The sequence below is a fragment of the Scatophagus argus genome, chromosome 3 (assembly GCF_020382885.2).
Source record: "Scatophagus argus isolate fScaArg1 chromosome 3, fScaArg1.pri, whole genome shotgun sequence".
Classification (NCBI taxonomy): domain Eukaryota; kingdom Metazoa; phylum Chordata; class Actinopteri; family Scatophagidae; genus Scatophagus; species Scatophagus argus.
The window spans coordinates 14,220,858-14,246,912 of NC_058495.1; the positions used below are offsets into that span (position 1 = coordinate 14,220,858).

At 40.6% G+C, this 26,055-nt stretch overlaps 4 protein-coding genes across 5 annotated transcripts; all 4 read left to right on the top strand.

Moving 5' to 3' along the window:
- The first annotated feature begins 375 nt into the window (after nt 1-375).
- Nucleotides 376-6,304, top strand: sec61a1 (SEC61 translocon subunit alpha 1). Its single transcript, XM_046383861.1, has 12 exons — nt 376-513; nt 1,152-1,219; nt 1,342-1,407; nt 1,964-2,042; nt 2,129-2,260; nt 2,338-2,447; nt 2,992-3,145; nt 3,286-3,446; nt 3,576-3,773; nt 3,889-4,080; nt 4,171-4,247; nt 5,182-6,304. Exons 1-12 carry the CDS (start codon nt 507-509, stop codon nt 5,366-5,368), a joined length of 1,431 nt encoding a protein of 476 aa, XP_046239817.1. The 5' UTR covers nt 376-506; the 3' UTR covers nt 5,369-6,304.
- Nucleotides 6,305-6,841: 537 nt separating this feature from the next.
- chchd4b (coiled-coil-helix-coiled-coil-helix domain containing 4b) lies at nt 6,842-10,729 on the top strand. 2 transcript variants are annotated; one of them, XM_046383863.1, is made up of 3 exons: nt 6,842-7,066; nt 8,488-8,586; nt 9,111-10,729. In XM_046383863.1, the coding sequence occupies exons 1-3, from the start codon at nt 7,045-7,047 to the stop codon at nt 9,464-9,466; spliced, it is 477 nt and encodes a 158-aa protein (XP_046239819.1). In that variant the 5' UTR covers nt 6,842-7,044; the 3' UTR covers nt 9,467-10,729. The 2 variants fall into 2 exon arrangements, with proteins under 2 accessions (XP_046239819.1, XP_046239820.1); XM_046383864.1 differs by lacking the exon at nt 6,842-7,066 and having other exon boundaries at nt 8,545-8,673.
- A 790-nt stretch (nt 10,730-11,519) lies between these two features.
- On the top strand, nt 11,520-19,071 carry uroc1 (urocanate hydratase 1). Its single transcript, XM_046383865.1, has 19 exons — nt 11,520-11,746; nt 12,230-12,360; nt 13,044-13,137; nt 13,228-13,287; nt 13,389-13,517; nt 13,616-13,677; nt 13,817-13,883; nt 14,198-14,341; nt 14,443-14,531; nt 15,518-15,580; nt 15,684-15,863; nt 15,960-16,057; nt 16,161-16,233; nt 16,375-16,564; nt 17,848-17,946; nt 18,059-18,158; nt 18,455-18,536; nt 18,675-18,774; nt 18,866-19,071. Exons 1-19 carry the CDS (start codon nt 11,621-11,623, stop codon nt 19,004-19,006), a joined length of 2,028 nt encoding a protein of 675 aa, XP_046239821.1. The 5' UTR covers nt 11,520-11,620; the 3' UTR covers nt 19,007-19,071.
- Nucleotides 19,072-19,501: 430 nt separating this feature from the next.
- LOC124056440 (MAP kinase-activated protein kinase 2-like) lies at nt 19,502-25,982 on the top strand. Its single transcript, XM_046383866.1, has 10 exons — nt 19,502-20,769; nt 21,969-22,108; nt 23,049-23,113; nt 23,187-23,266; nt 23,367-23,493; nt 23,727-23,802; nt 24,538-24,662; nt 25,216-25,301; nt 25,408-25,488; nt 25,591-25,982. Exons 1-10 carry the CDS (start codon nt 20,506-20,508, stop codon nt 25,804-25,806), a joined length of 1,260 nt encoding a protein of 419 aa, XP_046239822.1. The 5' UTR covers nt 19,502-20,505; the 3' UTR covers nt 25,807-25,982.
- The last annotated feature ends 73 nt before the right edge of the window (nt 25,983-26,055 follow it).

Here is a 26,055-nt window from a genome sequence, read left to right on the forward strand (position 1 = left end):
GCTTATTTAAGGATATGCATATCAACAAAAGAAAGATATCAAAATTAGACCGGGATACAGCCCCCCACAATAAGACATTATCGTTATGGTTGTTGTTGTTGTTGTTGTTGTTGAGGGGGAAAAAAACTTTCTTTAGAAGAAGAACAAGCAGAAAGAAAGACCAGGAAAAATAGATTTGTGTAAATATTGCACATATATGATATTAAATACAAAATAAAAAATAAAAAGATATTCAAGGAGGAGAAACTGAGAGCTGTCGCGCTAACTATATGTTCTAATTGAGTTATATATATGAATATATATAAAAAAAGTGTATCCGTCTTTGTACTTTAATGTTAACTGCTAATCATGAATGACTATGGAGGCTGGCTCTTTATGTCTTTAGTGTTCGTGTCCGTAGTGGTGACGTGTCTCTAAAGTTTCTCCTCCTCCTCCTCCTGTAGTGAGACTCGCTCTGCCCAGATTTACACAGTAAAGGGAGCACAGAGGTGGACAGTTGGGACATCATGGCCAGTGAGTATGACTTTGACACACGACTTGTCCGACACTTCATGTTTAGAGTCTGTGTAGCAAGACTCAGAAGGCTGTTTTAGCTGTTTGAGACAACTTAGTTAGCAAGTGACATTGGTTAGCGCCTCATTGATAGCAGGCTCGTGTCGCTACTAGCTAGCTAGTTTGCAGTTGCTTTTGTCCTATTATGAGGCGTTTGTGAAGAGAAGTTGCTCGTCAGTTCGGTTAAATAATTATCAGTGTTTTTTTTGTGAGCTGGGTTTCTTGCTTGTAGTGGGATCTTATAAGCGCCGCGGTGGTTGATGTTGGCTGGAAACATCATCGAAGCTAACTTCTTAGCCACTCATTCAAAGACACCGACAGTCTAGTGATGACGACGCATAACACAACTGGCGTGATCTTTAGCCTGCTGTTCCTAAATCAGACACTTAATGCTAATAAGAAACACACAGCAATGGTGATGTAAAGCTCTGGTAAAATAGCTAGAAACTGCGTTGTTTGATGAGCAGATCTGTTCGTTTTTGGTTATTGTAAATTCAAACGTGTCTGGAGTCCGCCCACCATTCACTGCCACGTCCTCCTGACGACGTGCTATCATTTCCTTTTGGCTCACATAAATGCTCATGTCTGCTTGTTTTCAGTCAAATTCTTGGAGGTGATAAAGCCATTCTGTGCAGTGCTGCCAGAAATCCAAAAACCTGAAAGAAAGGTGTGTTTAAACTCATTTTATTGATACGTTAACTCATATGGCAATAATAATAAAAAACCCTTATCTTAGCGTCGCTTTAGTTATATTGTTATAAAAGCTCTCATCATGTGATTGTTCAACAGATCCAGTTCAGAGAGAAGGTATTATGGACAGCCATCACTCTCTTCATCTTCCTGGTGTGTTGCCAGGTAAGTGTCACAATTTATTATTGTCAGCGCTTGTTGAAAACTGACTGTAACAACATTCTCATTAGTTATAAATCTGATTTATTTTGCTCAAAAAATGTCAAGAAATCTGACAACCGCACAACACTGCTATTCAAGCCCCAGAATGTACCTTAAATTTGCAAACTTAGGAGAATTTTTGGTGCTTTTAAATTTAGATTTTAGAGAGGATTAGTAAATAAATAAATAATGCGCTGATTAACAGTCTTCTGACTGGTCTTATAATAATAGGGTCCTTACTCCAGTTTGGTGAAATTAGCACTGTGCAGTCTATTTAGAAATCTGTGTCCTGACTCCTGACTATTGTCAAACTATTTGAAATGAAAAACTCATGGATTTTTCCACAGTAATATACTGAGTAGTTTTCATTGAGTGGTTTGATTACACGATTTGATTATTTAGTGAATGAAAGGCTTATGATAGAACTTTTATTTGAGGCATTATTTCAGCACTTGCAAGGTCAAACAATCAGTTGAAAAATATCAGCCTCTCATACTGTGTTAATGCTGTTTTCCTCCAGATCCCCCTCTTTGGCATCATGTCCTCAGACTCTGCAGATCCATTCTACTGGATGCGAGTAATTCTGGCCTCAAACAGAGGTATTTGTCAGCCACTAACCGAGTAAAGGATTAAATGTATGCCTGCTCTCCCTCCGGTATCTCCTAACATGAATATCTCTCTCCAGGTACTCTGATGGAGCTGGGTATCTCGCCTATTGTCACCTCAGGCCTGATAATGCAGCTGCTTGCTGGAGCTAAGATCATCGAAGTTGGAGACACGCCGAAGGACAGAGCCCTCTTCAATGGAGCTCAGAAATGTAAGTAAGCACTCATCAGATGGTTAGAAATCATAGTTATGTGAATAGATTGTCTAATCCCTGTTAATGTTTGTCAGTGTTTGGAATGATCATCACTATTGGCCAGGCTATCGTATATGTGATGACCGGCATGTATGGCGATCCCTCTGAGATGGGTGCTGGAATCTGTCTGCTCATCATCATTCAGGTGAGAAGAGGAAATTTCTTTTAATTTTTCTGAACCAAATGTGTAATGTTTAGTTGGTATACACTAAAATTGAAATATTGTTATGTGGAAAACAAACATTATAATTTAGAACAAACCATCAGATGCGGATTATGGATTCTCTTTCCTGTGTTCTTTAAATGAAGTCCTGTGTTAGCTTGGATCAGTATCAGCTGCTCTGCTACCTCAAAGTTGCCCAGATATTGGTGATTCATTATCGCAGACAAATCCCCCTCAGTAATGTTCACATTGTCATTATCGAGCATATAATTCTCGGTGAATCCAAGAGTGTGACACTGAAGCCACTGTTCTGCTTCTTATTCAAGTGCGAGGAGTGCATCAAGGTCATTTCAGAGTATATTGGAGAAATTTCTCTCTTTCTGTCGAATTAAAATGTTCAATTACTCGTTGTTCATGTGTTATGATTAAAAATACATGACCAGCTGGTTTGTTTAAATTAAAATGAATTTATCCGTTAAGCAAAATAAGCTCCTCAGCTCACAGTATCTACTGTGTTCTTCTACAGCTGTTTGTGGCTGGTATGATTGTGCTGCTGCTGGACGAGTTGCTCCAAAAGGGCTACGGTCTGGGTTCAGGGATCTCACTGTTCATTGCTACCAACATCTGTGAGACGATTGTTTGGAAGGCCTTCAGCCCCACTACTGTCAACACTGGAAGAGGTAATAAACCACAAAGCGGTCGTTGAATGTGTTATTTTTGGTTAATAAATGTAAATGCCATAGCAGTGATGAGAGTCCATACTGTTGGTCCTCTGCTCTTCACAGAACTGTGCCTTATTTTTGTGACTTTATGTTTCTAGGCACAGAGTTTGAGGGAGCAATCATTGCGCTTTTCCATCTGCTGGCCACTCGGACAGACAAAGTACGTGCCTTGAGAGAGGCCTTCTACAGACAAAACCTGCCCAACCTCATGAACCTCATCGCTACAGTGTTTGTCTTTGCTGTAGTGATATACTTTCAGGTGAGAAGTTGGCGTTTTTGTAAAAGGGAAGTTTTCTCAAAGTTTATAATAGGAATTGCTCATGGACAAGATGGGGAGGTTTGGGACTCTAAACATTTTGACACAGTTGTTTTCCACATCATCTTACAGGGATTCAGAGTTGACCTGCCCATCAAGTCCGCTCGCTACCGTGGCCAGTACAACACCTACCCTATCAAGCTCTTCTACACCTCCAACATCCCCATCATTCTGCAGTCTGCCTTGGTCTCCAATTTATATGTTATCTCCCAGATGCTTTCCACGCGCTTCAGTGGCAATTTTCTGGTTAATCTGCTTGGGACTTGGTCTGTAAGTATACATTTAATTGTGCATTTCTGTTCACTTTGTTTTGTTTTTTTTCTTAAGTCCAGATACAAGAACATTTTTTTGCCCATTAAAACTTGAATTTTTGTCATGTTTGTAGGACACATCGTCAGGTGGTCCAGCCCGTGCCTACCCCGTAGGTGGACTCTGTTACTACCTCTCTCCTCCTGAGTCGTTTGGCTCTGTTCTGGAGGATCCTGTACATGCACTTATCTACATTGTGTTCATGCTCGGGTCATGTGCCTTTTTCTCCAAAACCTGGATTGAAGTCTCAGGCTCTTCTGCTAAAGATGTAAGTTGTAGCCACTTTGGAGCAGATGTTGTTATGGATTTATTTTAAACAGAGTGTGTTTTTAAAGCTCTGTTGTTCACTTTCACCCAGGTGGCGAAACAGCTTAAAGAGCAGCAGATGGTGATGAGGGGACACAGAGAAACCTCAATGGTTCATGAACTCAACAGGTAAAATCACCTTTTTATAAACACATCCTTTTTGCTGGCTCACTGTCACACTGTCATGTTTTAGTGAGACACTTGAATGGGTTGAAGCCATTGTTTAGTGTTGTTACTCCTTTAAAACCATTGCTTTTGTATTGAATTTGACTTGAAAAAGGCCTTTCACTCAGTTAGTTCTCTGCTTAAGTGGTTTGTTCATGCAATAGCATACGTATATGAACAATCTCGAAGAATGGGAGGACTTTTAAAATAAGTAATTAGTAATCTCACTACTTTTTTTAAAGCTTTCAGCTCTACATCAGGCCTCAGCTGTTGCTGCAACGTCATCATTTAAGATTTTGTAATACATAGTGATCCCAAGGTCAACAACTGACTCATTGAATCCCTTAGTTTTTAGTTTTTAGCCTTAGAATAACCTCCCCTTTGTGTTTTGTCTTTGTAAAAAGTCCTTTGAAATAAATGTTGTTTCACCAAAGAAGAAAGAGATGAAGCAGGCTCAGTGCATATCAGCCTTTCTTACCCTCTGGTGCACATAAACTATATGCTATGAACTTATTTATAAACTATAAAAATGTAAAGATTTTGGTTATCGTATTAATCATTGGCCATGAAAAGCAAGTAATTATCAGTTAAAGGTATTGACCGGGTGAAAGAAAACAGATCAGGCCTCCCTAGTGAATTAGAGGTGTGCTGAACTTGGCAATATTTATATAAGAGTGTAAATACATTTAATGAAAACGTTTCGCTGTTCCTTGGTTTTGCTTGGGTGTGCTTTGACAAAATGTACCACTTAAAGGAGTGATTCAACATTTTGGAACACATGTATTCAAATTTTAAGTTAAGCTAAGCTAACATGTGAAACCATTTTAACCACTATCACAATCAGGATGAATGTATTTCAATATCTGCCATTTATGCTGCTCTTTCCATTGTGTTCTAGGTACATTCCCACTGCTGCTGCCTTTGGTGGTCTTTGTATCGGTGGTTTATCGGTAATGGCTGATTTCCTCGGAGCCATTGGATCTGGCACTGGTATTCTGCTGGCTGTCACCATCATCTATCAGTACTTTGAGATCTTTGTGAAAGAACAGAGCGAAGTAGGCAGCATGGGGGGCCTGCTCTTCTAGAAAAGCCAATTCTCCTCCCACCTTCAGTCAACTTTTATTAGGATCACCAACTTTACATTTATTTTACATCCATGTGAAGCCCCTGCATCGTCAGCTCTGGAGTTTCAGGATGTTTCAGGACTCTCCAGGAATCTCAGCTGAAATGGGATGTTGCAAGGTGGTGGGGCTAAACACCCTGTTGCTCCCTCCAGGAATCTCCCAAATGTAACACTAAAACTGACATTTCAGTTGTACTCCATCAGATTTTCTAAGTGACCTGAGACTGTAGCTCCTCAAGATTCATTTAAAGGCTTCCATTGTGTATGAGATGAAGTCCTGTGGGAGTTTGCTTCTTTTTTCAGACTGATAATAGAGCGCTTCAGTATGCAGGCATACTCAACTTGGATTATGGAGGTCACCTGCCTGCCATGTGTATACAAGCACTCGATGTTCTGCTTGATGTTATTTTAGTTTATGCCATTATTTTCAGTTTTATTTTATTTTTTCTGTCAACCTGCCAGTTATGAGGAGGTGTGGACCTGAAGCTGGACTGTCAAAGGCTGAGTCAAGTACTGTCATTTCCCTGATTTGTGACTCCGTGTTATAGTATATTTCAGCAGGGTCTTGTAAGAACAGGATGTAGAGCTCACATTGGGGTCCAGCTGTCAAAAGAAATTGTTCAACATATTTTTGTGTACGGCATTCCCAGGGAGAAGCAGTATTAGCTCACACATCAAATTCATTTTTGTCTCCACCCCTTATGATTTTTTTTTTTTTTAAATGTCTGCTTTAAGAATACTTACATTATCACGCTCCCACAACTGACAAATTATGATTTTCTGTACATATGAATTTGTCTTATGTGTAAGATAAAAGTCTTTTGAATACGTAAAAATAAATGCATTTCAGAACAAACTTCTAGAAAAACATTCTCAATAAAACTTTTTTGTGGAAAAAGGCTCCATCTTTTGACTCTTACTTAACTGAAGTAAAATCATTTTCACAAGCATGTGATTTGCATCTGAGGAATATTCGCCTTTAGGGTGCAATGAAAGGTTTCTTTTTATGCCATGATGTTTCTGGGGCTTTTTTATGGTGTTAATATATCCTGGGTTTTTATTTAAACATCATTTTACTTCATGTTTTTGAACGTTGTAACACTTAACTTTAATGCTCCATTATCGTTATACAGTCCTTCATTACCTGTTAAGACATTAGCCTTCACTATTGATTTCACTTTCAAGAAAAGGTAAAAGTTGTTGACAAACAGTAATAAACACTGATATCTGCTTAACCACCTCGTTATAGTGAGTTTTAAATAACTGGCCAAGTGGGAAAAGGAGTTAAGCCTAAACAGAATTCGTAATTGTAAGCATCAATGTTTTCTTATTTTCTTTAAAAATATTAATTGTCCTAAATTATGAGCATTTTACGAAGTTGTCCTCTGGTTTTCTTGCATGGTTTGTGTTGGGGGCAGCAAAGCACCACGAAGCGCATGCACTACCGGAAACAGAAAAGGAGGTGAAGAAGAAGACTTAACGCTCCAGAAAGGATACTTGCGAAACAAGCTAGCTGATGCTGGACACAAAACTTTGGACATTTTCATGTTCTGTGTTGTGTGTCAGTAATAGTGGTAATCATTTTGGCTGTGTGTAGTAAATCAAGAAGAGGAAATTTATCTCCTCTATCGTGAAGAAATGAGTTCGGTCAGACAGGAAGGTGAGCATGCTAAGTTAACTTATCTGGGAAGCTAATTAACCCAGAAATTGATATTAGTTTCAATTAAAACATAATGTTGGCTTAGTGTGAAGTTGCTAGACGTGTAAACTTGGCCCTGTCTGTCTGAACCTACCAGTGAACACGACTGTGGTAACTGTGCGTGCCAACTATAACCATCACAGTGTTTAACCTTGACCAGGAACCACACTACCAGTGACAGTATCGTGCTGAGTTTCTTAAACTTCATGCGAGGTCACATTGAGTCAGTCTAGTTAGCTCTATCATTAGTACAAGTCAAGGTTTTCTCTCATGATGGCATCTTGAAAACAAAGGATTTGTGGTTTTCAGCGTTGCGTTCATTTAACATAACGTGTTAGGATAACAGAAACCTGTAAGAACAACGCCTACTGACCAATCAAATCTCAGGAAAATCATTCAAACAAGAGCCCGGAGCTCAATGCGTGGTTCGTGAGGGCTCCCTTCAAGTCAGTAATTATAGTCAGATTTTCATTTACCCTTCGTCTGTAAAATATGCTACTTTACTACCAGTAGATTTGTCCACGTTTGCGATTTGTTATATGCGGCAAATAGCTTTTTTATATGAAGGCGCTCATTGATATGCCTGGGTTTACCTGCCGAGGTGATAACCACCTTTTGAAAGATACCCTTGGTATGTTGAACTTGCCTCATAGTTGACGTCTCAGTGGTGGAAAGTAACTCAGCACAGTGCATTTGAAGTACCCCACTTAAGTATGACTTTTTTGTACTCTATTTGAATGTTTGCATTTTATGGTGATTTATACTTGAAATCAACTACATTTCAGAGGGAAAGGGAAGCGAGGGAAGCATCAGCATTAACAATGTAGTAATGTCATATATACTAATGAAATACCTATAGGGGACATTTTTTGTGCAGAATCGATACTTTCACCTTTGATACTTGCATTACATTTTGATCATAATACTTGGGTACTTTCACTTAAGTAGAAGTTGCAATGTAATGGAGTATTTTGTACATTGTCGTTGTGTTGATGCTTATAGTTAAGTAAAGGATCTGAATGCTGCGTCCACCACTGAACTTATCAAGAGGGGCAAAACAGATTCATATTCCTCGTCCCGTAACTTCACAAGGTCTTGTTTTAGGTTATACCATGATTATTTCCCCGATCGATTGAGCTATCTGTTAGATCATAGGTAGATCTGATAAATTGGTTCTTCAGTTAGTAAAGAATATGCACAACGCTGCTGAAAGGGTGAACTTCAGCTTCAGCATGTCAAGATTGCAACTGCTGAACCTGTTATTACTTTGTGAGTCATAAGCAGAGGCTTCAGATGTCACTTAGCAAGACTTTGTGTTGGATTGGGTCCCACAATATTTGTCACTGATGATCTGTGTTGTTTTTTCATGATTTTTACAACAGGTAAAGACCAAATCATCTTTGTCACCAAAGAGGATCATGAAACACCCAGCAGTGCTGAGCTCATAGAGGAAGATCCTAATGACCCGTATGAGGAGCGAGGTGAGGAGCAGTAAGGTTGCCAGCTGCTAGGTACCCAGGATGAAATGCTTATCACTGTAATGATAAACCATGGTAAAATTCCTGAAGGTTAGTACTGCTGTTTCCATATTTAAGTGTCATTAAAAACTAGGGGCGTTACTCTCAGGAAATCGTGATTCGATTCCAATTCAATTCCACCTCTTTATATTGCACAAATATGCCAGTATGTTTTTATGCCTCCATTCAAAGATAACAGTCTTCCTGACTTCACGACAAATACACCTAACGCTGGCAAGTTCAGTTAGACCACATATTCCAAAATAGAAAGGGGTAGCCTCTCCTAAAATGTGCCTAGTTTGTTGTTGATACTGGTGTTCCCATCCCTCATTATATTAATTGAAAATAATACAGTCAACATCAGCCAAGGCACCTGTCAAGTTTGAGGGCAAAATGACAGGGGCTCAGGTTTAATCTTAAATGCTACATATCATCAGGATAAAGTTTATTACCCGCATATTAACTTCATTCCCCTTTCCCCATCCTAGGTCTGATTCTGCCCAGTGGGGAGATCAACTGGAGCTGTCCCTGCCTGGGTGGGATGGCCAGTGGTCCCTGTGGGACTGAATTTAAGGATGCCTTCTCCTGTTTCCACTATAGTAAGGAGGAGGTGAAGGGCTCTGAGTGCCTGGAGCAGTTCAGGGCCATGCAGGAGTGTATGCAGCGTTACCCGGAGCTTTATCCTCAAGAAGATGAGAAGACACCGCAAGAACAATCATCAGAAACAGACCAGACCTCACAAGACTCTGCATTTGCAGAAGCTTCAGGTGCAAACTCAGCATCTGCCACTGAGCAAGACACTAATAGCACACAACCCAACACAAAGAGCTCAGAGGAAAGCTAGTGATGAACCTTAGTAGCAACATAAGCCAACAGACATTTAAGTCCGATGAAGTCGTATTTTATCATTGTTTATTGCAGCCACAAATTACATCAGCATGTTTTTAAAATCAGTAAGTTTTATATATTATTTTAAAAAAGGAAGAAAAAGTTTTTTTTGCAGAGATATCAGAAAGTGATCACAAAGTAAACTTGTGCCGTAACTTACAGGTCATTCCCATATAATATGTTGGACACAGTGGTATTGAAGTAAAGACCACACCAGCATCTGAACTGACTTAAGTCATATTTGCAGGTACTGTACATGCTGTTAAATGTGCTGAAGCCTACCAGCTAATTAGCTATCCAGTCTGCAAAATTGATATTAGCACACACTCTTTCTCTGGGAATGTTGTTTGGTCGCTCGTTCAGTAAGCTAAGGTGCAGTACATGATGCGTGTTCCTATTGTAACTTAGATCCGAAGAGAACTTCAGCAGGAAAGCTAATGGGGTTTGTTAAAAATCTGTGTGTGCTGCTTTATGCAAATATGGTCCAAAACAGTGCAATTTTGTTTGGCTCTGTGGAAACAAGTTCTTTATCAACATTTCAGTTTCAGATGTGTCCTCATGTGGTTTACAAAAAAAGATGACTTTTAATTTCACTTCGACTTTAAACATTCGATTATGAATAAGATGGACTTGTACATAAAAAAAAGGTAATTTAATATGATCAATGGAAAGGTCTATATACTGCATTCAGAGTTATTCACACGTGGCTTTGGGTTCTTGCAAAATAAAATTAAAGAATCTTCCTTAGAGGACCAAGCTTATTATACACTCAGAGGTGTATAATGCACATTTCATTATTTCCTTTATCATAAGATATAAAGTTCAACCTGCTGTAGCATATGCTCTGGAACTGTAAAATTACAGTAAAAACATGTTTTGCGCTCATACATTTTTCATTTCTTTCATATCTATGCAATTTCCTTATAATGTGCAGAATATTTCATTTCACACATTATGCAAACTTTATATTTATAATAAACTCAAAAGTTTATATCAGTAATGCTACTGATGAAGTTGCTAAATTCACAGAGGTGTGAAGAACGTAATGAAGAACAACTTTCTACTGTGGGACTGCATTTCTTTTGCTAATTTATAACTAGACGTAAACCTTTTACCTCAGTTGAAATTAATGCAACCGTTTGTGTGCAACACAGGACTGACTGGAGTGACTTGAAGTGAAAATTGTTGAAGGTTTTATAATAAAATGTAACATACCTCTTCTTGGTATTCTTTTTCTTTCCCTCCTCTTTACCTCCTACCTTTATGTCCTCAGTTTCTAATTGCAATAATGACCTTCAGCCGTATTCATCATGCTGCAAGTCAACACTGTCAGAAAGAGCAATTCTGTGAACTCAAGAGAAGCTAAAACAGGAGGTAATGGAGTTAAACATATTGTCACAAAATGCTAGTTTATTTTACCTTACCTTGAAGCTGTGCTTCTCTGTTGTCAGAAGGTTAGCCTTGATTAAAGATCTGTGTGGATCTGTTGGTCGTTGTTGTTGGTGGTGATGGTCATTTATTACTAAATGCCAGTAAAACTGTAAAGGGAAATAACATGATTCTACATTTGTTGACCTTTCTGCACGCCCTGAGACACACTTGTTTAATTACAAAACCACTAAGCTCTGAATACAGGATTTCCCTGTGTGTGGACAACAAACCATACCAAACTAAAGCACATGTTCGTTGTGTAATTATTGTATTTTTTTTTTTTCATACACATAGGAGCAATAATGGTATAAACATTTATAACACACCCTAACCCTAAAGCTCATTGAGAATCTCATTCGTTGCTTTTCATTGTGTTGCTTTTATCTCGCTCATAAACTTGGGTCAGAGGGAGGTTTTTGTCAGTGTTTGTCCACTGAAGCATGAGCCACTTCAAACTCCCTCAGGGATCAATAATTACCAAACACCCTGATCTCTCCATGCTGCGCCATTGGTGGATTGTGAAGACCACCAGAAGCCAATGAGACAATAAGGTGAGGAGTACTCGCCCTCAAATATTCTCTCCCCAATGGTCTTCTTGCAGTGAGGGTGAAAGAGTCGCCTTGAGTCTCCAGCGTCTTGTCCATTCTCCGCATTGTCCATTCTGAAAATTAGCAGCGGTATGTCTTCTTTAAAGGAGCTATGCAGTGGTTTACCCCTGGACCCTCTGCCTCCCAATCAGGGAAGAGACCCAAGTGTGCCACATGCACCTGTGCGGACCCCCAACCTTACAGCAGAGGAGGAGCGGGTAAGTAAACATCTCTTTTGATATTTTTGTTATCCAGATACACTTTATGAAACTTCTTTTGAGTGCACTGCAGCACTAGTTTTAGACTGGCTCCAGTCTAAAACTATCAAATCAAAATTTAAAGAAGAACATAGGCTACTTCTGGACTTTATCAGCTCATGTGAGAATGATCTAAAGGTGGGTGCAGCTCATGGTAATGTCAGCTTTAGTGTAAATGTGCCAGTGGTAGAATGGTTCTGCTATGCTGTGTCCTTATTGCATCACTGTTTTTGTCTCACTGTCCTAAAAAATTGATTATTTTCTAAGGTCCTCAAATGATTGCCCAAATTCGGATCAAAGGCTTCAGTCAATGATTAAAAGACACAGTGGGTGCTCTAACTAGAGGAGTCTAAAAGTGCCAAAGATCTCTTCATCCATTTGACTTTATTAAAACTGTACAGTGCGCTCACTAACCTAACCTACCATTTTCTTTCTTTTCTCAAGTTGGCACTGAGAAATGCCTTGCGTTATTTTCCTCCCTCCCTCCACGAAACGCTCGCACCAGAGTTTGCTGAAGAGCTGCGACAGCACGGGCACATCTACATGTACCGTTTCTGCCCCACGTTACGCATGAGGTGAGACAACCTGACAACGAGAGTCCAACTCAGCAGGACTTTAAAGGCACAGTTCGCCCCAAATTCAAAAATACATATTTTTCCCGTTAGTTCAGCAAACTTTTGGAGAAATCAGCTGTAGAGATGACTGCCTTGTGAAGAATCTACGTCTATTGTATTTCACAGAAAGCAGTGATCTATACAGCTGTTCTCTCTGGAACTCAACAACACACACCAAAGCAATCTAGATAGATAAATAGCACTGACGGTAAGAGGAAAATATATACATCTTTTTGATTTTGGAGTGAACTGTCCCTTTAATGACAGTTAGTGTTTCGTGGCATGTACACCAAGAGGGGGCAGCAGGATTTACAACCTCTACTGCAGCCAAACATCAGAGATGTTAGGGCTTCACTTTTGGGGAGCTCTCATATCGTTCATCTTTCTCTTCCAGTCAGAGGTTATGACCAGTAGCATGTGGTGGCTGATGTTAGATGATGTTAGCTTTAATTTACATATTTAACAAACAGCACCTAACTAGAAATAAACAGAAATTCGAAGTGTCATCCTGTAATTAAAACTTGTGGCAAAAGGTTGGTGGCAGTGGCAAAGGTTACGTGGTCTTGCTTTGAGATGGTATTGTGTAGTTTGTTTGTTTTTTGTTCCGCCACAACAGAGATGTGCATTTCCCACTGTTTCCTCAGAGCTTACCCCATCGATCAGTACCCATGCCGCACACGTCAAGCAGCATCCATAATGCTAATGATCATGAACAACCTGGACCCAGCAGTAGCTCAGGTGAGCCTCTAACACAGCTTCTAAAAATTTGTGACTTAGCTCACTAAATCTCTGGGTTCACTTTCGTTTAATGTCTTCTTTACCATTCAGTTCCCCCAGGAGCTCGTGACCTATGGAGGAAACGGGCAGGTGTTTAGTAACTGGGCCCAGGTAAGCCTTGGGTTAGCTTGTGTTCAACTAGTTTGTCTCCCATAGACATGGATAGGGTCTGAATCTATGAATATTTCAGCTTTGTGTCCTGTTGGGTGTAGTTCCGCCTGGCAATGCATTACCTGAGTGAGATGACAGAGGAACAAACCCTGGTCATGTACAGCGGTCATCCCATGGGCCTGTTCCCCAGCCTGCCGTCCTCACCTCGTGCCATCATCACCAATGGCATGGTATGTGCCCACCTCACATACGACTTAATAAGTTGATACTTTCAGCCCACATGCATTACTGTATACTGATATATTCATGTCTTTTTTGTATTGCTCAGGTTATTCCAAATTACTCCTCCAGAACTCAGTATGAAAAGATGTTTGCGCTTGGCGTGTCAATGTAAGCATTTTGATGCTTTACATAATGTTACTTGGTTTCTTTACTATTTTTATATCAGGAAGAAAATTCTGCTTAAATATGCCTCCTTTGTGGGTACAGATGGTTCGATGTAATCTGTGTTCTGTTTGTCCGTTTTCAGGTATGGTCAAATGACAGCAGGCAGCTACTGCTACATCGGACCTCAAGGGATCGTTCATGGCACTTTGGTTTGTTAAATACTTTAAAAAGCATGTGCGCACAGCAGTGCAGCAACTCCTCATGCGAAATATAAAACACTTTTTTTAAAGTGGCTCTCTGTGTTAGAACAAGAAAGGAAACAAATTCTTCCATACAAATGTATTTATTTTTATTTTGTTGACGTTTTTTTTTTTACTTTTTGCTTACTTATTTTTTATGAAATACTCGCTAGCTTTACCTCATTAGACCTCTAAAAATTAATGTTTAGAGCTGAAAAAAAACACTCATTGATTGAAGTTGTAGTTTCTGATTTTTATTATTTTCCTGGTGTTTTTCTGTGTAGCTGACTGTACTGAATGCCGGCCGGAGGTACCTGGGCTCCAGTGACTTGAGTGGCCGTGTCTTCGTGACCTCTGGTCTCGGGGGGATGAGTGGAGCTCAGGCTAAAGCTGCTGTCATTGCCGGTTGTGTTGGCGTGATTGCAGAGGTCAGCTGGCGTCCAGTCATTTCCTGTTAATACTTACTGCTGACTGAGTAAGAATGATAGGAAATATCGCATGCCAGTGTGTCAATTTCATTTCTATGTAGGTGGATGAGGCGCCGCTCAGAAAGAGACATGAGCAGGGCTGGCTGATGGAGGTCACCAGCAGCATGGAGCACTGCATTAAACGCATCAGGTAACGAAGTGAAAAAGTAATTATGAGCATCAAAGACATGGTTAAAAAAACGGATATTTAAATGTTAATGGTGCTCTTTGGCTCTTTTTAGACATGTTGACAATCCATACTAAGTCGCAATATTATTCACTAAAAAGACTCAGATTTCAAGAAATCCTGCATAGAAAATTAGGAAAAGTGCATGAGTACTTTATTTAAGATGTTTAGAATGTATCAAAAGTAAAAGAAAAATTGCTCCTGTGAGTACCGTACTGTCACACACTTACATACATACATGTACACTTTGTTTCAAGGAATTAGATGAGAGGATCAGTAAAAAGCTTGTGTCTGTATGCTGGATACAAAGCTAGATGCTGGTTAGCTGAACTTTGCACAAAAAATAGTAACAGAAGGACACAGAGGGACAAGGTGACAGCTTAATATTTACAACAGTGTTTCTCATTTGCCAACTCCCTATAAAAACCAAAGTATAAAAAAAATAACAAGTTGCAGTTTTATGGGAGTTTATGTGCCAAACAGTTTCTTGGCTGGGCCCTTAACTTACTGAACTCCAGGTGAATTCCATTGTCTTCCATCAGAGGCAGCCTTAACTTTGTTTCCTGTCTTTATGCTAAGCTGAGCTAACCAGTTGCTGACTGTACTTTATATTTACAGTGCAGACATGAGTGTGGTGTGGATGTTCTCTTCTATCTCTCGGAAAGAAAGCAAACAAAATGTAGGACAGATGTGTTATTGTTTATTGTTGCTGTCAAGGTTGCGCTAATGTTACTTTATATAGTCTACTGTTAGGGAGTTCATTCTCTAAGTATAGCACTTGAGTAAATGTACATTCCACCACTGCACCATTTGTTATATGTTCAGTATGTTGTCGTTGCTCCAAATTCAGAAAGAGGACGTCTAATTCCACCTAAAAGACAGTACGATACCAGAACCTGCATGCTGTAAGATGCAATAATATTCTGATTCTTTTAAATATTTTCTTTCAGAGAGGCCAAGAGCTCCAAGACCCCCCTCAGTCTGGGTTATCATGGCAACATCGTAGACTTGTGGTAAGTGGGAGGTGAAAGCTTTCTGCTTTCGAGACACGATGACTCAGGTCTGCCACTACAGCGAGACATTTCATTAAATAGTCTTTTCTAACTTTTGAACCAGGGAGAGGCTGCTACTGGAATATGAGAAGACAGGGGACCTCCTGGTGGATTTGGGTTCAGACCAGACCTCCCTTCACAACCCATATAACGGAGGTTACTATCCAGTCCAACTTAGCTTCCGACAGGCAAATCAGCTCATGTCCACTGATCCTAATCGTTTCCAAACTATGGTCCAAGAAAGGTCAGATGAATCACACAGAGGGACTTTGCTATAATTTATTTCCTAAAAAATATGGGTCTTGTAAGCTGAAATAATATACTTTACATATGATTGCAGCCTTCGAAGACAAGTTAAGGCCATCAACAAGCTGTCTGATGCTGGTATGTTCTTCTGGGACTATGGTAATGCGTTTCTCCTGGAGGCCCAGAGAGCTGGTCAGTAATTTAACAATCACGAAACCCACACACTCAGTATACATTACCATTATCATTCAGTCCATGTCAGGCAAATAAACATTCTTTTTTTCTGTTTTTATAGGAGCAGAGGTACAAAAGGTTGGTGGAGGAGCAACTGAATTCCTCTACCCTTCTTATGTCCAGCACATTATGGGGTGAGTCATTTCCCTAATTACTTCATCCAACACTGATCCTGATGTGTATGTCTAGAAATGGACAGATCAATAAACTATGATCAAATCTTTTCTTCTTGTGGTAATTTGTTTGTGATCTCGCTCCTTCTGCCTTTGCTCCAGGGACATTTTCTCTTTGGGCTTCGGCCCGTTTCGCTGGGTGTGCACATCTGGTGACCCTCAAGATCTTGCTGTAACGGACAACATTGCTGCTACTGTCCTGAAGGAAATTAGTGCCAATGTGACTGATCGCATCAGACAGCAGTACAATGACAACATTCGCTGGATCAGAGAGGCGGGGAAACACAAAATGGTCAGTAACTTTCTGGGAAATCATCTCCCCAAGGGTGATTTGGCAAGTGGTGAAGCTGTTAATTTGGCACTTTCTGCCCGTATACATATATAATACATTATGAATATACTATATAAACATTTAAATGTGTTATGATACTAACTACAAGAAACTATAACATTATTAATCCTATTAATTATGTTTTATGATTATTTTAAGCAGGAATGCTTTACTGCTATAGAAGAAATAGGTTAAAAGCAATGCGCTCTTTGAGATAACATGATAGCTCACGGTGCAAATCCCTGTCCTCTTCTCCCTCTCGTCCTTTTGTTTTCCTCTTCTCCTCTTCTGTCCCTCTCTCTGAAATCTTCAAATCTCAAAAACCTCAAACTTTATTCTTCACTATATATATATTTTTTTTACATCCAACCGGCGACCCTCCAGTCACAAGCCGCCTCTCTAACCTCTAGGCCACAGAAAGCTAATTGAAAATGAGGTGGACCCTAATTTTCTATGCAAGTTATAAAAATGTAGGGAACCTCTGATTTGCAGTAAAACTTCGATAATAAGTTAACTCTCCAAGCATGTGCTTACTGGCCAATGTCATATTCTGGTAGATGTAACTTTACTTGAGCTAAGTCGGCCTTTCATGACTCCTCTACTTGTATTAACCAAGAAATAAGACATCATGTGTCATGTGTCTCTTGTTTGGCCCAAGAGTGAGATTAGTTATTGTCAGCCAAGTCAAAAGTAAAAGCACAAAATTCCTGAGAGCAGACCTGCCACTGCATGTGGTTTGCTAAAAAATGTGTTATCTGTTAAAGTTAACCAGCTTAGTGATTTGGCGGCCCAGAACAGCTCGGTCATTCAATCAATGTTAACGACCAACCTCTTTGATAGTGGTACCAAGACATTATGATTATAGAAGGTAAAACACCTGAAACGTGGCAGCCTGGCTGCCTTGTGCTCTGGACTTGGGCTCTTTTCTTTGACTAAGTGGCCGGCACTGCAAAAAACAGGAAAGGACTAAACACCACCAGAAATGATGTGTCTCATACATTAACATAAGGGGGTTAACCCTTTGTAGCGCCAAAGGAAATTATATCTAACATAAACACGTAGGTGTGCAGCTAACATCAAATCATTGGGACATGTTGATGTGATCAGGAAAGTGGTAAGGACATCCCCAACCCCACTGTCCCTCCCATAAATTGCAGCCACAATGCATGCATTTGCTCTCACACTTGATGAAGAGTCACATAGCTCCTATAAACTGGTTTCTTCTGTGTATTCTGTTTGTTTAGGTTGTAGGATCCCAAGCCAGAATCCTCTACTCCGACCAAAAAGGAAGAGTTTGCATCGCTTTGGCTATCAACCAAGCTATTGCTGATGGGAGAGTTTCAGTAAGATCATGCATTGTCTGCAAAGAGGATTATTTTGTGGTTTCTGCAGTCTGCATGGTATCAAGATTACACTGGAGTCCCAACTGTGTCTTATGTTGCTTCTGTTGCTCAGGCTCCTGTGGTTCTTAGCAGAGACCATCATGATGTCAGCGGCACAGACAGCCCCTTCAGAGAAACCTCTAATGTTTATGATGGATCTGCCTTCTGTGCAGGTATGTGGTGTGCTCGCTACTGCTCTACACAGCTAGAGACTTGCTAAGATGAAGCTTCAGTTTAACATGACAACTTGTCGATTTTAGACTGACAGAAACAAACAGCTCAAAAGCCGAAAACCAGCAACATAAGATGAGCGATCACATTGTGACAGACGATCGAGCATAAGAGAGCAGCATTTGCTTCCTGTTCTCTTTTCCCAGCATTCCTGTCTCTCTTCTTATTTAAAACAGTAACACTGCAGGAATAAATTTGAAAAGTCAACTTGACTACTCAGAGTGTGCCCCCCTTACAGATATGGCGGTCCAGAACTTTGTCGGTGATGCATTCAGAGGCGCCACATGGGTGGCCCTGCACAACGGTGGTGGCGTTGGCTGGTAAGTTCGGCTAATCATCCGGTAAACATCAATCTGTGTGAATGGTTACTGTGATTTATCAAAGCAGTTTATGTAATTAATACTTATCTGTCACAAAGTCAGTGTGTTGATTACTTTTACCTCTTGCCTCACCCACAGGGGCGAGGTAATGAATGGAGGGTTTGGTTTGCTATTGGACGGCTCAGATGAGGCAGCGAAGCGAGCTCGTCTGATGCTCAACTGGGACGTCTCCAATGGGGTGAGAGTGTGGACAGAAGAGCAGCACACTGCTACTACAGTGTGTTCAAACTGTTCGTTGGCTCCCTCTGATCTGTTTCTGTGTGCTGCAGGTGGCTCGTCGCTGCTGGTCTGGAAACTCCAACGCCTACGAGACCATCCAGCGCACAATGGAAGAGAACAGACAGCTGCAAGTCACCATGCCCTTTCCTGTTAAAGATGAGCGTGTGCTGGACCGCGCCCTCCAGGGCTAACTAACACTTTAGCCTAAACAGCCATCCTCTTACAGCCTCACAGTAAAGGAAACATGCAGCTGTAATCACTTTGTTAGTGTCTGAATCGGGTTATATCCAGCTGGTACAATTACACACTGCAGATTTCTCGAAATCTCCCACATTGAAAGTCTGCAAAACATTTTGTAAGAACTAGTTAGTGAATGTGTGGCCATGTTTTTGGCCACATACACACAGAATGCAAAGTAGGCTTCAATATTATGTTAGGCCGTTTAAATAATTAAATCTGCAAAAAGAAATTATTGAAAAGATTTTTTTTTTTTTGCAGTGAAAATTTAAGTGTGACCGTGTAACAATAATAAAGCCCATAAGAGTCGTATGTAAGTCAGTCATCTACAAAAATAATGTGTTTTTCTTCATGCTCATGGGAGACAAATAGCAGCAAAGAGAAAAAAGCATCAGGCAAACACTGAATGGTCCTGTGATCGAATGCCAAAGCCAAGCACAGAACAAAAGCAACAGGTTTGTCGCTCTCTGGGTGTCTGTTGTTACATCCTGGCTCAAGTTTCAAATCAAAGAGACCACGCATGCAAATGTGTTATTTAAATACCTGAAATGTAAATGTGGTGAGATTGTAAACATATTGGCCGCCTTAGAAAGAAAGAAGCAGCACATCCAGCTATACAAGACAAAAGCTTCGCGTCAGATCCGAATGACTTTTGGCACCCTTTGTGCGCCATGGTAGTGCCATGATGTCCTCTTAGGATTTCTCTCACACTCAACCTCCTTAACGCTATGTCAATGGCTTTATTGACATTATACATACATTATTATCAGATCATCAGTATGCGATGAGGAAAACTGCTGGCCCACAACTGGAGGGATTCCACAAAAAAACCGGGACACAATTATATCCTTTGAGAGAGTCTAGCCTCCTTTCCCTGCACCCCTATATTCGAGTCTTACTTATACTTATATAATATTCGTTTCTGGCCATGGCTTTTGGTCATTTTTGCTCTCTCTACTGGTACCCTGCCGTGCGTCTTTACGCGTGGTTGTTCCTTTAAGAAAACGAATTTGAGCCTCTCCGCGCTGACGTAAGGGAATTGGAGAGGTTGGTGTACCCTGCAGGAAGAGGCAGATAACCGTGATGAGGACCAGGCAGGGGTACCGCACTTCATCTTTTTTTTTCTTAGTAGCATTTTCTTTCCTCGCAGTCATTTAGCTTTACTTACCGTTTCTACACATCCATCCCGAGATCAGCTGGAGTCTGGTTTTTATGCCTGTATAACGGTGCGACATCAGACCTCCGCCCTTTTCTGAACTCTAACGAGGTTTATGGATTGAAAACCTCATTTTGCCCCCAGAGTGTTCAAAGTGGGTGGAGAAGTTCTGTCGGGAAGTACGAAAGTCCTCTGGACATAAATTTAGGATTTAGGATGACGCCGATTTTTTTTTTCTTTCTGCGGCAGAAACTGATGTGATTTGATCTGCATCGCTGTTGGTTTTTACAGAAAAAAATGAATCATAACCAGGAGGACCAGTCGGTAACTGTTCTTACTGCGCAGCACGGGACAGCGCACCACAGTGACTCCAACAGACTGGAGAGCAGCTTGGGCAGCGGCCTCACTGGCCTCCAGCCACCTGCTTACTCGAAACTGGAGTTCAGGAGAAACGCAGTGACAGATGACTATAAAATCACAGCTGAGGTTCTCGGCCTGGGAATCAACGGCAAAGTGCTGGAATGTTATTGCAAGAAAACAGGGCAGAAATGTGCCCTCAAGGTGTGTGCTTGTCCTTCTTTATCCTGATCTAAACAGTCCTCTGGAAGCTGCTGTCACCGGGCGGGGGGGCTCCTATCAATAATTAATGTCTTATCTGTGATCTCCGCCGTTTAAGGGTGTCTTATACAGCAAATTTGTCCAGAATTGTGATTTGTCCTGTGATATTGGGAGGATTTTATGTGACGCAGATTAAATATTAATTAGACTGTGGATGTTTGCAGCAGCAACATGAAAGCAAATTCAGTGACTGGGCTACCCAGACAGTGGATGTGTTTGTCAGACTGTTGTGCTGTCTGGGATGCTCTGACACAGTTTTCACGACAGTCGTGTGAACAATGATCTGCTCTGTTAATACTTCAGATCATCGTTTGAGCCTGTGGCGGTTAACAGAAGTGAAAACCTGCATTTTTATAGCCCACCATCTCAACACTATGCACTCAGCTTATCAAATGTTTACAGAAATTGCTATGAGTCTTCTTGAGAAATATGAATTGTGACATATTCAGAGCTGGTAAGTCAATAAACAGATGTAAGGTTGCAGCAAAGCCTTAAGAAAAAGCAAACAGGAAGCACAGTCCCATGAGTGCCTCCACATGTTTTCTTTGCTGTGTCTTTGGTGGTAAGCCACGACCAAAAAGGTATGGTGCAATGTTAAGAGCTGGCTCACACTGTGTAAGCAATCTTGTGCTCTGTGAGTGGTGATGTTGTGACCTGAGCATGTAGGCTTTGGAGCAAAGTCACGCTGTTATAAACATTCATGACTGAGCCTTTTTTTTCCCACAGTGTCCAAAGAAATGAGTCTGGGGTTCGTATATCATGGAAAATAGGACATCCTCTGCCCTCTCTGTGATACCACAGCGTCACTGATGTGCCTTTAAAGATAGATCATGCTGCCAAATGCTGTCTAAAAGTATTCACTCTTAATGTTCTGTCTAGAACACTGCTTGACAAGCAGCTGAAGATCAATGGCTTCAGTAGTGGCCATTAATACACCGTGTGTCTTCACAATAGGACATGTGCTTCTGTCTGTGTGTGTGTTTATTGATTTTGTGTCAAGGACGTCACACTAATATTTAAAAAAAAAAAAAAAGCCTTGGAGAGTGTGTTCTGCAAACATAAACGCAGATGTAAAACCTTTCCTCTTGACAAGTATGGAACAGATGCATTTGACTGATGTGTGGTTTTGTGGCGTGGAGCAGATCCTGTATGACACTCCTAAAGCCAGACGGGAGGTTGAGCTGCACTGGCGAGTTTCCGGAGGTCCCCATATCGTCCGCATACTCAGCCTGTATGAGAACATGCACCAGGGGAAAAAGTGTCTCCTCATCATTATGGAATGGTGAGCATTACCAGCACTGCATTATACATACAATATTGTCTGCTTCTTTTAGGCCTTGAGGGGGACAATCAATGCTAAAATATATGTGTGTGTTTTCAACAACGTGGTACAGCTTTTTGTGCATTTATGAATGCAAAAAAAGTCTCTGTTGAAGCTGAGAGACAGAAGGCCATCCTAAAGTTGATAGCCAGTTCAGGACTGCCGTATCAACAAACATCTGGATGGTATTGATATCCAGCTGAGCTTTATTTCATTCCACACCTGGCCTGCGTTTGATTTTCTAAAAAAAACACACTGCTGCTAAAGAGAAAAAAGTACACATCTGCTCTCTCTTATACTTTTTGTTTTTGCTTTTGTTTGTGTCCTGGCGTCTTACTGCAGATTGTACTTCTAAGTAATATACCAGGGTCCAAGTGTATGGAATTCTTTTTCTGAGTTTGTTGGAGCGACATCCTCCTTAAAGTCCCACAGGACCTGTTTAAAAGGAGCTTAACCATTTTACCATTTTCGATGTTTTATGTTATTTGTTTACTTTATTATTATTTGGACTCAAAGTGAAAACCAAAGTGAGACTTCAGAGCACAGAGCAACAGATTCAGAAAATGGTAATAATCCGATACAGACTGTTTTCAAGTGTTACTTTTCTTTATATTTACCACAGAATAAGGTTGACAGGATTTATTTGTGTCACTGACCACATGTTAACTTTATAGTGCAAAATTAACACAATGGCTCTGTGTAAATTCTGCTTTCGGTTTGACTTTCCCTCTGAGTCTGCCACAGCTCAGAAGACTGGACTCATCTGAACAGTAAATCAATGGGCACAATGACTTGCTTTGTCCGACCGTGATTGCAGAGGAGAACTGCGTGTGCAATGTGGTTGTTTACCAAAAGTACCCTCGCTGCCCCAGTTCTGATCTCTTTGTTCATCTTGTCTCAGTATGGAGGGAGGCGAACTGTTCAGTCGCATTCAGGTCAGAGGCGACCAGGCCTTCACAGAGAGAGGTGGGTTACAGTTTACACGAAGCAGTTTAAATGGGTTTCTGTATTATAACTCTGTGTAATGTCTGTCCATCAGAGGCATCAGAGATCATGCATGACATCGGCACAGCCATAGAGTATCTCCACCATGTGGACATTGCTCACAGGGATTTAAAGGTACTGCTTCTGTCAAAGTACTGCTTCACGGAGGATGTAAGAAAGAATTTTTCGCTTAATACATCGTTTTGAATCTCTCACTCTCTCGTGCACGCTGCAGCCTGAAAACCTGCTGTATACCACCAAGGAGAGTAACGCTACCCTGAAACTGACTGACTTTGGGTTTGCTAAGGAGGTGGCGCTGCACAACTCCCTTCAAACTCCCTGTTACACTCCATACTACGTTGGTGAGTGTTTGCTGTCGTGATGATGCTGTGGCAGAGTAGCAGGTGCACATTGCACTCGAGTCAGTATTGTAACTGCGCGATTACAGGTAGAAGTTTTGGATATGGTTGCTGTCATTCACTGTCATCGTTGTCCTGAATGTGTGTTTGCGTATTGACCTGCTGCTGTGCGAGTTTGTTGTTCATTCTCCACGTCATTGTGTTGTTTTTTTTCCTGTATCTATTTATCCATTCAGCCCCAGAAGTACTTGGGCCAGAGAAATATGATAAGTCATGTGACATGTGGTCTCTTGGAGTAATCATGTACATTCTGTGAGTATCATGTGCTTCTGCAAGTCAGTCAACTTAACGCAACATCAGCGCAATCGCCAGAATAAATGATGAAACTTTACATTTATATACGTTTCAGTTTTCTGTTGTATATTATGACTAAGCTTTCTTTAAGGTCTGGTTAGGTTTAGACATTAAAAACACTTAGTTTGGATTAGCAAAACTCGTTTGGATTAGCAAAACTCGTTTGGTGCAATAAAACCATACCTGGTTTTATTGCACCAAACATAGATGGAAATCCTCCTAATGTCTTGTTGAAAATATGCACTAGTCCTCAGAAACACAGCTGGAAAATCTCCCCATGTGTTGTTCAAAATATCCTTTTTGTGGTGCCTCAAAGACAGCTAAAAACCATCTCAGTGGTCGCTAAAATGAGCCAGTTAGTCGGCAGGTTGATATGGTCTTGAACAGGCGTCTCTCACCAGTCATCCATCAGTTGTCACAATGTCATCAACTGCTCTCTTGAAAATCAACTCATAAACATGTTATGAAAACGTCATATTGACACATATTGTGGAAATGCTGATGTGGTACATAGAAAACGTACAAAACTAACATGTCCATGTTTTGCAGAAACGTACAAGTTTAACATTTTCTTCTGGCGACTGGACTGGAAACATTTATAGCTGTTCAACTACACTGTATGTTAATGTTCATCTCTGTGCTTTGGTTAAAGGGGACAGTAAACTAAAATAGTCTCATCTTTTTTGTTTCTAGTCTGTGTGGCTTTCCTCCATTCTACTCAAACACAGGTCAGGCCATCTCTCCAGGCATGAAGCAGAGGATCAGGTTGGGCCAATACGAGTTCCCCAATCCTGAGTGGGCTGACGTTTCTGAGGAAGGTCAGACTTTGGACTTAAAATTCATAAATAACAAGGAAAACGTTTCAAACCTCTGTAATGTGGTGTGTAAATTTTAATTACACCATCTTCTTACTCAGTATGAAAATCAGCACAAATGCCACACACTAAATAATATCGACAATGAAATTTAATTTTCCTATTTAAAACCTGTTAGAGTCATCATGTCTGTATTCAATGGATTACACAACACTATGTAATGTCAAAGACGCTGCTCAAAGCGAGAATTATTACTGCTGTAGGTCCTCTCAGGGTTGTTTCAGTGACATCCAGCTCATTGTTGTGGTTTTCTGGCACACAAAAGATTTAAATGTTGCACGTAATCCGACCATCTGGCTGCAACTCATTTCATTCAGTCAAAGAACTATTATTAACTATTTCACAAACTGTTGTGATACGTTGTTAAATCACAAACTGCACAACCTTTACAGTTAACACAAAAGAGACAACATCATCGTAGGTCCATATTACATTAAAGCCATACTGGGGTAAGTGCTTGATGTTGTTTAACTGTGTTTTATTTTATGTCCTGTAGCCAAACAGCTCATCATTCAGTTATTGAAAACAGACCCCAGTGAGAGGATGACCATTGGACAGTTCATAAACCATCCCTGGATTAGTGTAAGTTATCACTTTGTCAATACTGTGACTAAACAACTGCATGTTGCAAATACATTTTACAACCTGCAATTTTGTTGATGAGGTTTTTGTGTTTTTTATACTGCAGCAGTCAATGGTGGTCCCTCCAACACCCCTCCACACCACTCGTGTTTTGACAGAGGACAAGGAGCTGTGGGATGATGTAAAGGTGGGACCCACTCCATCGAGATCTGTTTACTGTCTGAATATGACCACAAGGTGGCAGTAACGCACCAGACTTACAGCACAAAACTGCTCTGTCTTCCAACAGGAGGAAATGACCAGTGCCTTGGCCACCATGCGAGTTGACTACGACCAGGTAAAGATCAAAGACCTGGACATGTCCAACAACCCTCTGCTCAACAAGAGACGGAAGAGGCCCGTGCCTGGAGGAGCCAGCACAGAAGGAGATGGTGATGGAGGAGTGGTGTGTAATAACCACAGAGAAGTTACATTTTCTGAAGAGCATGAGAAAATGATTATTTGACTGAAACAGTATGAGAACCAGAGTGAGCAATATTTCCTCATCTAAATATCACCAGTATTTTACTCACTTTGTATCCTTCTTTGTATCTCTGCAGTCACAAAAATATAATAAATGTCATTTATTTTGATTGTTACTAGGGTAATGTGCAAAATAAAACTGTGTTTTTTTAGGTTTCACAACAGTGTTGTGTCACTTTTGTACAGGAACCCTCATTCTACACAGTTTCTTTGATACTGAAACTATTACAAA